At 34.5% G+C, this 13182-nt stretch overlaps 1 protein-coding gene across 3 annotated transcripts in view; it reads right to left on the minus strand.

Annotated features, from left to right (window-relative positions):
• Positions 1–13182, minus strand: part of LOC106868073 (inverted formin-2) — a 35199-nt gene that overhangs the window by 7636 nt on the left and 14381 nt on the right. Inside the window, exons 12-17 of one of the 3 annotated variants that reach the window (XM_089361373.1) lie at positions 12507–12688; positions 12284–12404; positions 11706–11870; positions 10542–10650; positions 9888–10151; positions 5814–6215 (exon numbers count right to left, since the gene is read on the minus strand). In XM_089361373.1, coding sequence (XP_089217499.1) covers positions 6193–6215; positions 9888–10151; positions 10542–10650; positions 11706–11870; positions 12284–12404; positions 12507–12688 — 864 coding nt within the window. In that variant the 3' untranslated portion in view covers positions 5814–6192. Of the gene's footprint in view, positions 1–5813; positions 6216–8063; positions 9113–9887; positions 10152–10541; positions 10651–11705; positions 11871–12283; positions 12405–12506; positions 12689–13182 lie in introns of those variants that run through there. The other 2 variants (XM_089361372.1, XR_016243932.1) reach the window with 2 other exon arrangements.

Below are 13182 nucleotides of genomic sequence, written 5' to 3' on the forward strand. Positions count from 1 at the left end.
AAAAGGGAAAAAACAAACAACAAAGGCCATACGTGACATCCACGAAGACACTTTGTAGTTCTTCCTTCCAACATACAACAAAAGGAAATACAACAATATTATGTCGTACAGTGTTATACTCCTTACAACATTTCTAAAGCTAGACATTCTTTTAGATATGTTCTTGAAATCAGACTCAAAGTTTGAAGTAACAATGCAGTAATTTTAAATGACTAAATTGTATGTATAAATACATACACACATTCAGACATATATATAGACACACACACACATGTATATACACATTTACACATACACACACAAATATTTATACATACAAATATATACACACACACATTTAGACATACATAAAGGCATATGTATATACAGACATACACATATATAGATTATTATAGACATATATTAACACATACAGATACATATATATACGTACACACAGACACACACAAATTGAAATTAAAGCAATGTTATATGAAATCTTGTAGAAAAATTTACAAAGTTGTAGAGAGAGAGAGAGAGAGAGAGAGAGAGAGAGAGAGAGAAAGAGAGATAGAGAGAGAGAGCAGAATAAACATGAGGACATTGAGAGTATTTTGAGAATACCACATACACACACACAGAAAGAATAAGTGTAAGAAACATAAGGCGAAAGAACACACACATACAAATACAGTCACATATAAATGCACAAACAGTGGAATAGAGAGAGAGAGAGAGAGAGAAAAGAGAGGAAAAAGGAAGACTTCACAATTATAGAGATGTACAAGCAACAGAATGAATTTAGGAGACACAGTAAGATGCAATATGCACATACATTAAAACAGAGAAAGAGAGAAAAAGAGAGAGAGAAACAGAAAGAGTGGGGAGAGAGGAATCTACAGACACTCAGGTAGGAGACCAGAGGTGGCCTCACAAAATAGATATAGAAAGAAGAAAACATGCCTTGAATGTGGAAGGACAAGTGAAATGTGAGAACCATGTGTGGTGAGGTGCAGATGTAGAGGATGAGGTAACATTAATGGAAGTTGTGGAGTAGAATCACTCCTTTCCCAGACTGAAGATAAAACACTCTTCCTTGTGTCCGTAGCATCGGGATGTACTTTTGTGTAGGGTAACCCTACAGAGTGAGAGGCAACCCATGGAGGGATTAGTTCAATTTAAAAGGGACAGGATATGAGTTTCAAGGGTGCAACTAAAAGGGTCAGTCAAGGAGAATGTGGACTTTGGACTCAGTATGGTTTGGTAAATGAAGAACCAAGAATGGTACCACGGGTGTGTGTGTGTTGGGGTGGATGTTCAAGGTTGGATGTGGCTTGGAATAAGGGTCCTCCTGAATAGAAGGTCACAGATTCTTATTCCATTTGAAGGTAAGAGGTGGAAGAAGGCTCAGGAAAGAGCAACACATTTAGGGGATTTGATTTCAGAAAAAGACAAACTGCTGAGGAGAATGTACTGAAGCAGTTGGATTGAGGATTTGCAGAATGCCTCGTCTCTGAAATACTAAGGAATTCTGAGATAAGTGACACTTTGGTGTTACTGGGAAAGAATTGTAGTAGTTTTAAGGACAAAGTCTGAGTTCTGAAGGAGGAGAAATACAGAGTTACTCAGCTGGCAGAAATAGCAAAATATTTCATTTTTTCCCTCCATTAATAATAATAATTTTTTTTTTTTTGTATAATGCCAGGGGTACAAATTTTTTTTTGTATAATGCCAGGGGTACAAATATATGATGTATGGGTGTGCAGGTCTGCTGGTTCTGTTTGTCGGAGAAAGAATCAGAAAGAAGATTTAGAGCTGAAAACAGGAGAACATACAAAAAAAAAATGCAATGAAACAAGAAAAATAAATAAAAAGGAAAATTCAAGCAATAAAACAGTCTTTGTTGTATCGAGATGAAACCAATTCCTTAAAGCAGCATTATAATCACATAGAAATAGAGTTCAAACTCATCACATAGAATTTTGTAATTCTATCATATCACATCAAGCATCAAGTTGAATGAAAAAAAAAAAAAAATATTCTTTTATGTACATAACAATGGAAAAGAAAAATCTTTCACAACCTTGTTAAAAATAGATTTTTCCTTTTTATATAACATGGCAGAAAATATAAAACAAAGCTGAACAAAGACACATTATTTGGGGATGTTTTTCTAAGAAGAAAAACATTAGTTTTAAGATTTAGAAGAAACCAGTTCCAACTTTGTGACTAACAAATTGTTTCAAAGATTGAAAATTAGAATCTTGAGAAATAGAAAGAAGAACACTAACGAGGAGGAATCCTTAAAAACAACTTTGGCAATGGGGGGGGGGGGGGGGGGAGAATAAAGATAGAAATATGAATAAAGCAAGATGTCAATATAAATATTAAATTTTTCTATTTTGTTTTATGAATTTCGTTTTTCCACTCAAATGGTTAAGTTTATAAACTAAAATATTTAGTTTGTTTTTGGAAAAAGTCTTCACATTTAAAGCATAACCCTTTCAAGAAGCAACTATAAAGTTGAAATGAAGGACAGATAAAGTAAAGGGACTTGTCTAAGCCACTTTTATTGACTTGCTTGATCCAGGCTATCCTCCACCTGAAATATTCAGCCTCTGACAATACAAAGTAATTATGAGAAGACACTCTTTTATATGTTCACTGATTGCTGCCAGTTGCTACATTTATGAGGGATATCTGTCCACTTTAAAGGAATAAAATAATTTCATAAATGGTGGCACCAAGCTGAAGCCAGAGAAAATATTAGAGCTAAACTGTGATTAGTCTCCTTGCCCCAGTCAGCCCTCATTCAGTCGTACAATGGCATGGAGACCAGAAATACCAAAGTTTGGCATTCAATGAAAACATTTATCCATCTTTATTGTGGGTAGACCGACGTAACATTTAAGGTTTTCAAAAACTTTAAATCTTAAGACTAGAGATGCCCATTATAAGGATGGCAGATGATTAAATGAGGAAACAGGTGAGATGACTTTGTAAGAAATGCCTTAGATGGTTTGCATGAAACAGGTTTTGGTGATTAAGGAAAAGAAAAAAAAAACATGAAGTTGATAATGGTTAAAAGATTGCTTTTGCTAGATATTTCATGGAAGCTTTTATGACAAATTACAAAATGAAACGTCTTTGACAAGCATGACCGGTTCATTATCATTTCAGTGTGTTATTAGACCCTTAATTAAATACTTCTAAGGTTTTCAGGTAAGTCAAGAGTGTCAACTTTCTAATTAAAGGGTTGTATTTCACATCCAACATTACCAGACCCTGTCATTGGTGCCATGCTGTGTTTATGGTCAACATAATAAACTCGGTTAATGGCTAAGTCCACTAAATATAAACAGGTATCAAAAAAGAAGGCTAAGTTCATTAACTGAAAGCAATAGGGCCACTGTTAATTGACTAATGTTTTTGTTAGCTTGCAGTGCTGAGTTCAAATTATTCCTCGGTCTTCATCATACTGACACCTCCTCCACTAACTTCTGGATACAAGAAGAAAATGGTGAATCGCTTTATAATTATTCCTATGCCATAAAGTTTGCAAATCAATCATTTTATTCATGTGATACAGAACAAATAGTCTGGCACCCCCATCATTCCCTTCTGTCTTGGAATTCTTATGGTTCAATTCCACTGCAAGCACCTTCTAAGTTTTGGGTGAACCAAACACTTGTGGGTGGAAATCAATAAACAAAAGTTGTATGGAAGTCCATCAGTGGACCATTCCTGTTCTTGGGTGATGGGCTTAATCTGAATACCATCGCCTCGTTCTTTGGATAGTTGCTTTCAGCAGACTCCACCGCCATTTAGTGAAGCCTATTCTGTCATCACCTACTTTGATGCTACTCTTTGGCCATTAGTTGAATTCATTGTTATCCCCTACTGCCATCACTTAGCCATTAGTTGAGCCCATTCTGTTGCCATGTTGAGGATAACTTCCTGTCCCAAGTCTTGGAGGCCTTGAAAAAGGTCCACAGGAATTCCCCTTGCAACTGAGACTCAGCCATTCAGAGAGCAGTTCAGCACCTTGACTCTGACACAAAAAAGGGAAATGAATGAAGATCACAACCACTTCACCCAGAGGCTGACACTTTACCCACGACATGAAGATTACAGCAATTGGTCAGTACTGAAATGGAATTCTCAAACGGTCACTCCATCTCTGTAGCAACCATGTCTTATGATGCACAACTTTGCAGTCAGAGACTGAGATTTCTGGTAGGAAAGGAATGACACAAGAATTAGGCAAAGACTTCAAAAGAAACAAACAATGTTTAGTTTGTACAATATATAGCATTTCTATTTTGTAGAAGGGCCAAAAAATTATTTCATTAAAATGTTTGAATTGTGAATGATTATTCTACTGCTAGAGGAAGCAAAATTAATGGTAATCGTGGAGAAGAGATGAAAAGATGATGATAAAGATAATATTGTAAGACGTAGCACTGAATATCAAATGAAATGTAGGGGTTTCTAGGTATATCGATTGATTGCATCTATAGTGAGACATCATCATCATCGTTTATGTGGCAAAATCCTGAAACAGATGTTACAAATGAATTAAAGAACACCAAGTCAATGGCCATGTTCTTTTTCTCATATGTGTGTGTGTGTGTGTGTGTGTGTGTGTTGTGTGTATGCAAGACCTGTTACTGTTATTTTTGGAACTATAATGTACTACAAAATAAATTCACAGATTTCAGTAAACACTGTGTAAATAATTTAAACATAATTACACTGGACAGTCAAAAATGACTGTCTTTTTTTTTATACAATCTCATCTGGACAGAAAAGAAGAATCAACTGAACTCCTTTCAATATTTGAGATTTCATCAGCAACTGACTACCCGCATCCAACTGAAATCTATAGATTTATTTTGCAGTACACGAGAGTGGGGGGGGGGGGGGAGATGATCAGCATTCATGCAATCAAGGAAAAGGGTTGCTAGAAAATGTGATGATAGTAAAAAAGACCACATTTGGAACATTTGAATGCTTTTGTTTTAGTATTTACACAGTGATATTTACAAACAAAAAAGAGCAACCATTTCAAGGTTTTCATTTAAAACATTAGAAATGTCCTGAAACATTATTCCAAGTATTGGGAAATGATAAATTGAGCATCTTCTGTTAGGGAGAGTATTAGAAGAAAAGGTATGACTGTTCTGTTTAGTAACAGTGATATGTTTATTGCAGTAATGGTAAAAGTCCTGCTTAGAAGCTATACCATGGCTAATAGTAGTAGTAGTAGTAGTAGTAGTAGTAGTACTAACTGATACTAAGGCGTACTATGTCTAATAACAGCAGCATTTATAGAATATTTACGGAACAGCATTTTGGTAAGCAGAGAGCGACAAATTTTGAAGGAAGGAATAACAACATGATTGACCCCAGTTCATGACCGGTACTGATTTTATTGACCAGAGGCAAATTTAAGACATTGGCAGCCTCTAAATCATCACTCTTCTGATTTTACTATTAGTTGTATGAAGTGACAGGGATTATTGGAACATAACTTTTAAGTAACTAAGTCGCTTGTGTAACAAAGCTCTTTGTAACATTGTTACTTGTGTAACAGAATACTTAGTAATGATGTTACTAATATAAAAGAGGTCTTGATAATGGTCTTGGTACTTCTTTGTAGTATTTTTGGTAGAGTTAAAATTGTGTTATTTTAAGCTCCAGGTTAATAATCATCAAGTAGAGTCATGGTCAAACTTATTCCTGGCATGACCATCCCAACGTTTCAGTAGTATTTAAGACTACATTATCTAATGTCCATCCTTCTATTTATAAGACAGTGGATTGTGATTCAAGACAGATTTAGTTGCTATTTCTAGCAGATCAAAAGACCACATGTGATACTTTTTTTTCTTTTTAAGTGTTTTAGTGCTTGTTCTTAATTAGAATTATTATTAGTAGTTTCAATATAGTAATTAATAATTGTGTTAATTGTAATATGTTTACTATTGTTAACAATGGTTTGTTAATTGTCATATCAATTAAGAGACAGACAACCATTACTCTGAAATCTATCCATATTTATAATCATATAATTAATTGCTGGTCAGGATACCATATTTTGTTACGCAACCATAACATACTACAAAGTATATTAAAGGCTTTTTAAGCCAATACTGCATCCTTCCTGTGTTAGCAGTGCTATTCAGTCAGTTTCAGGGCTGGCTTTAATTTCTAAAGAAAACCTGTAGAGATAACTTTAAAAGAAGGTAATTAAACAATTGTTAGCACAACTTTCTTAAATATAAATCTAAACAATGTTATCTTCTCAGAATTATTAATAAAGCTGATAATATTTTTACAAGAACAAAATAATGAATCACATACATACAACATGTGTGTATGTGTAAAATATATATAAAACACAACCAGGACTAGAATTTGAAAAAAAGATTAAGGTTTCCTGTATTTTGTGAGAAACAAAATACTTCGTGTTTATCAAACATGAATATATATATATATATATATATATATATATATATATATATATATGTATGCATGTTTGTGTATTTATATATATATATATATATATGTGTGTGTGTGTATGTATGCATATATATATATATATATATATATATATATATATATATATATGAATGGATGTATACAAACTCTGAGAATTAGAAAACTAATAGAAAGCCACACATTTTGGCTATCATGGAATTAATGTTTTCTTTTCTCCAATTATAATTTTTGTATTTAAGTGTGAAAGAAAAATGGTGTTGTATGTGTTAGAATTAAAATGTGTAGAGACACACACAGACTTTTTTTTGTTCATTTTGCGATCCAGAAGCCTGAAGTGCCCAGACCAAGACCCCTTTCTTTGTGTTCCGAGTATGTAATGTTTGTGATATGTAAGGTAAAACTGTTTTTACATACCTGGATCTAAGATTTTATTCAAGCAACTTTATGACTCTCTTCTGCTTATGAACAGCTTCAGAAAAAAACAAAAAGCAGCGTGTGTGTGTGTGTGTGTGTCTGTGCATGCACTTGGGATATTGTGCAAAAAATAAAAACTTTTTAATGGGTTTTTCAAACATGTTTAAAGAACACTTTTCTATGATTACTGGGATTTGAATGGAAATGGTTAACCAAACTATTAGAATTAATCCCAGACTCATGGATTTAAAGCTGAAACTTTCACTGTGATTCCTGTAGACATCATTAGTTGATTAATAATGTCACTATCAACAAATATAAAACTTTTTAAAACAAAAAGAAAATATAAAATATTTTCCCCAAAACATAAAAATAGTAAAATAGTCTGTGACCTACATAACTAAACTAATTTCAATCCAATATTATATAAGAATCAGAGCTGCAACCACGGGCTCAGTCCAACTAGCTGTGGAATAGGTTCCATGGACAAGGAAGCTAAGAACAAAACAAGAAGAACTGCGTATGGACTGCTGACTATTTTGTTTTGTTTTATCTAACAGTGCAATGTCTGAATCTGTTCATAAAGAGGATCTACAAATTAGAACAAGAGGTGGGTGACTCAGTTTTGCTCAATGACTTGAAAACAGAAATCAAACTCCAGTCTATTGAATTATTTTCAATAACAATCCTGGATAATTAATAACAAATAATTAGTCCTTTCAGCGACAGTTGCTGCAGCAATGTATTAACATGAATTGGTTATTGAACGCCTGAGTCACAGTAAAACTTCGTTTTTGCAGCCTTCATTTATTTAAGATATTTAATAACTTTCCAGCTAAGCTATAGCTGAGCTCTTGTTATCTCAGAAGCTCATCATAAAACAATTTTAATTGAACTATTCATTAATTCCACTAATTGCTGAAATATTTATAATTGTGAACTGTTTTTTTGAAGAGACTCAAACTAGAATTATATTTCTATATTAGAGGCAAATAAAAAGTCCCTACCAAGTTTGGAGAGAGAGAGAGATATGGTCAGTATAAAACAGAAAATATACACAGATTATACAATAAGCTGTCATTGATCTTGTGTAGTCCAAGGTGGACCTTGACTGAGCTGACCTATACCCAACCATTTTAGGAAAGAAGAGTTTAAGTGTAAATTGAGAGATCTGACTGCTATTACTAGCCAGTTGAATGACCATAGAGAAGCCTCTTCATGCACTCACAAAAATAGTAGGTTTGAAAACAAAACTGAGATAGAAATAAAAATTTTGAAAAAGCTAAGCTGAAAATAATGCAATAAGCTAAAAACCCGAGTAAATATGACATTTAGGTATTTAAAGGGATCAAATAAAAATTTATAAACATGCAGCAATCAGAAGATACAAACACACAACAATCACCCTCATTCCAACAACCAAGGAAACATTAATGGTAAATTCTTCACAAAGTTTGCAGATTTTGAATTACAAGTTATTTCCTTGACTTTACTTGCTGACCACCTCTAACACAAAGTGGTTTGTTGGTTAGGTTAGAACTCAAGGCAGGGCTTTTAGCAGTTCTTGCTGAATTCTTTTTAGTTTCATTTTTCTTTGGTGGAACCGTCTTAATATTTTTGTCTTTTCCTAAAGATAATTTTGGTGCCTTTTGACCAAAATTTCTCTGGTTTGTATTATTGGGTTTTAGGGAATTCTCTTTATCCTGTATTTTCAATTGAGGACAGATTTTCTCTGTTTGGTCTTTACTCTTTTCAATGGACAATTTTGGTGGCGCTTTGCTAACTCGAGCCTGGTTTGTGTTACGAGGTTTCAACACAGCTTTCGATAATCTGCTGATAAAATTTCCAAACGAAGACCTTCGGTCAGATTTCTTTGGTTTGTTATCTGGGCTTAACTGGAAAAGAACTGGCATTTCTGGAACAGTGCTCACTTCTTTTTTGGTAAGGGTATTACTCGGTGTTTCAAGATTAAGACTTTCAAGGGTAAATAAGCTTTCTGGCCGTGCAAGTGGTGCCTTCAGTATCTCACCATTTTTTATTTCACATATTTCTTTATATTTGTGCCACTGGTTTTCACCAGAGACAATACTGTCCGTGAAATCGCTTTGGCTTCGCACATGGGTTTTCTTAAAAGGCTTCGATGAACTTTCTGAACATGTAGCTTGACTTACTTTGGTAAAAGGTGCTGTGTGAATTTTAAATAGCATTGTCTTGGCTAAATTGGTAAATTAACAAATAATAATAATAATAAATAAAATCTTGGAATATTATATAAATTCAATGAACAGATGAAATTCAGACATGAAAATTAACAATTCTAACTATACCTCAACATTAACTGTTATAGTAAGATTGAAATCTATTTATAGTATAACCAGGGACCAACCTCATTTCACAGCTACAGTAGCTGCTGCATTAAAACAGAATGGTTGTGGTATAAACCATTGGCATGGAGAAGAGGGAAACGAGGGTTGTGATGCTCAAATCTTTTACAAGAACATTAATAATATCAAACATGTGAAATAGCCACAAACAAGGATGTAAATCTTAGTCTTGGTTAATTAACTGTTTGTTTTATGTTCATTTTTCTATGCTGACATGGGTCAGATGAATACAAATTACTGAAGTATTGTTTTAAGGCCAGATATCCTTCCTGCCTGTCACTACATCATACCTGTTTTACAAGGAAAGAATTAAAAAAAATTCCTTGCATCTTTGAAAGTGGTGAGCTTGCAAACAATTTATTGACAGGGGATGCCAACAAACTTTGCTATTTGGAGCTTTGCAGAGAATGTAAACATTCACACACACAAGCTTCTGTACAGATTCCATCTAACAGATTCACTCACAAGGAATTAACTAGGCCTAGGACTACAGTAGATGTCACTTGCCCAAGGTGCTGTGCAGTGGATTAGAACCTGCTACCATATGGTCGGAGAAGTGAACTTCTTGACCACGCCATATAATTGAAATAAAAATGTTTTACATACCAGAAGAAATTTTGTTTTTCTGTGTAATGCGGAAATCAGTCAATGTTTCGTCAAAGTCATCTTCGTCTTCTGGGAGTTTTATTTGACTTCCAGCAAAACTGATTCGACTAAAATTCAGATGATGTTTAGAAGCATCACTTCGAGCTGGAGTACTAATCAAATTATTAGGTTTTCCAGCAAATTTCTCAAAGTTACCACCATGAACCTCTTGAAGGATTCGATCCATTGGACCTTTCTTGTTCTCCAAAGCAGATGAACATGCATCTGTGAGTAAACAGAAAGAAATTCAGACAGAAATTCATAGTTTTATAATTTACAAAAATAAAGAGAAAAATCCACGAAAATGGCTAGTTTAATTGAGAAACATTTTATCATCATCATCATTTAACGTCTGTTGTTCCTTCAAGAGAAAACAGGGAATCAATAAATATTTCAAATAGTTATCAGCCTATAGATTCGAACCTCTTCATAAAATAATTTTGATGCCGACACCGTCTAAATGAAATATTGTATCTTACAAAGAAAACTTTACAGAAATATTATTGCTGTTAAGCAAAATATCAACAGGAATATCAACTGATGCCAGAATTGAGTGAATTCAGAATAAAAAAAAAACAAAAAAAAAAAAAACTCAGGTAAAAAAATTGCACATACCTGCTTCTAATCCAAATTGAAGTGATAACTTCTTTTTAGTGAGGTGACTTTTGATTTCCTTCTTTCGATCTTCTGCCAAAGCATGATGCTTCTTTAACAAATGATTTTCCTGAAAGAGTAAATTATCTCAACAGAAAACATGGGAAAGTCAATGGTGGAAGGGGTGACGGTACATGATATCAAAATAAAATTAAAGAGTGTCCTGAAACTCAACAGAGCTCCGTATTTTATATAGAGCTGTTGTTATATTTATGATGTAGGTGTGGACTCTTCAAACTGAAATGAAACCAACACACACAAGGAGAGCAATAGCTGTGAATAAATACTGATATGATGTACAGGATACTCTTTATAGACCTGACAAACTCTCCAGTGCTGGTGGCACAATAAACTGCATCCAGTCTCTGCCATAGAATAGTCGGTGATATGAAGGGCAGCCAATCTACCTCTGACACAACAGAAAATATTGGTTTCAAATTTTGACACAAGGCCAGCAATTTTGTGGGGAGGAGGCAAGTTGATTACATTGACCCCAGTGCTCAACTGGTCCTTATTTTATCAACCCCAAGAGGATGAAAGGCCAAGTCAACCTCAGAACATAAAGACAGACAAAATGTCACAAAGTATCTTGTCTGGCATGCTAATGATTCTGCCAGCTCACCACCTTTGCAATGGGAAATATTGACAGTTTTTTTCCTATGCTGTACGTCAGATGGTGAAGGAGAACAACAAATAGCAGAATGCTGTCACACCTGTCCAACCCTTGGCAACAGAGAAAAGTGAATATTAAACGAAGATCAATGCGGATAAATATGTTATAAAAGAAGAATTGCATTAGAAATCAGAACCCAAGTTGGCCCTGAATGAGTGGATCTATGATCAAAAGCTCTCCACACATGACAATCCCTGTACTACGTTAGCTTATGTGGCCTTCCTTCCCTTTTAAGATGGTACAGGTGTAATCTTAAGGAGATGTGACTATTATTTCTACAACATGAAATGATCACACAGCTCCAGGAGTCAATCAGAATAAATGACAAAGAAAGTTTCACTGAATTGTCAGTTAAATTAAACCCTGAACACCATCTGATGGTATCAAGAGAAATAAGTCAACTTACTCTACCAAATTCATTGAAGAACCAGAAAATTGCTACCATTACTTACTGTACGACATTTCTTTACTGCTTCATAGAATTCATGGAGATCTTGGAAGCACTTCTGAAGGCTGAAATCATCGACGTTTTCACAGAAGTAACCAGCTACCTTATGAGCCAATGTTCGTAAAAGTCTCAACCGTGTTTGGAGTTCACCAAATAATAATTTCACATCCTGAAAAATATTCAGGAATTTTTTTTTCTTTTTGATTGAAAAAACATTTTTAGATCAACATAATTAATAGTGGAAAGACAGTGTGTAGCTAAACTGTTTGTTATACAAAACTAATTATAATAATAATTACTTGCTTAGGAATAAAGTTAGATTTAATGAGAGGAGGAAGGACAGGACTGATGACCCTTTTTCAGTGTCTGCTGAGGATGGTGGCAGGAAAGAAGTCAGTTAGTTTGGTCCAAATGCTTGCTCTACTAAAGATACCCAAGTGTCAGATGGTGGTGCTAAATTTGGCTGACAAATTAAATGACTTAAAGCAAAACAGCTCCTTGGACAAACGTCCACACAATTTCCATCTACCAAATTTCACTCAGCGACAAGAAAAAAAATTCAATGAAACCTCAAAACCTCACCTTGATAAAAATACTAAATAAATTGTTCACTTCCTGGTCAGCTTGACTGAGTTCTTTCAGAAACTGCTTTAAACTGTTACTCAATGCCGTTACTTCATTTCGCGTCTCATCCAAACAACATCTTTACAGGAAAATAAAAATAAAAACATTGGTTGCAATTATTCATTTTTATGGAAATGAAAACAGTTTGATTTTGAAGTAGAAAAAGAAAAAGATTGCTTACGCTGCAGCTTTCTCCAGAATGTCTGCATCAGCAGTGAACATGAGAACCTGTTCATCGTTTTCTTCAGCCAATTCCACTAAATGATGAAGTAAGTTGAAATAGCTGAATTCGGTAGCTTTTATTTTGGACACTTCAAGCAGACTTGATAACTTGAAACCATACGCACAGCCATAACAGCTTTCCTATAAACCAGAGAACATATAGAAATATGCATCACACATATATAATAGATAAACATACATATACATACACACAGAGGTGAGGTGTACAAATTTACCCTGTAAACCATATATGTGAGTCGGGGGTCGGATTAATGTTGGATTTTATGTTCAGTTATGATAAAATCAATTTTGCATAAATCTAAAGGGCTTACTCCACAAATATATCCGACAAGTCAAGTGAGACCAGCCCATTTATGAATACCCCTCATTCATTGGACAATAAACCTTGCTTGTGAAGACCTATTGAGGCAAGTGAAATCAAAATTCCTGACATGGCTGACGACAATACCGCCTGACTAGCACTCGTACCAGTAAAAGCACATCCGAGCATGATCGTTGCCAGGACTACGGATTGGCTCCCGTGCTGGTGACACATGAAAAGCACCATTTGAGCATGATCGTTGCTAGCGTCGCCTTACCAGCACATGTGCCGGTGACATGTGAAAAACATTTGA

Source organism: Octopus bimaculoides, chromosome 13 (genome assembly GCF_046866305.1).
Source record: "Octopus bimaculoides isolate indiv1 chromosome 13, ASM4686630v1, whole genome shotgun sequence".
In the NCBI taxonomy this organism is placed as follows: Eukaryota; Metazoa; Mollusca; class Cephalopoda; order Octopoda; family Octopodidae; genus Octopus; species Octopus bimaculoides.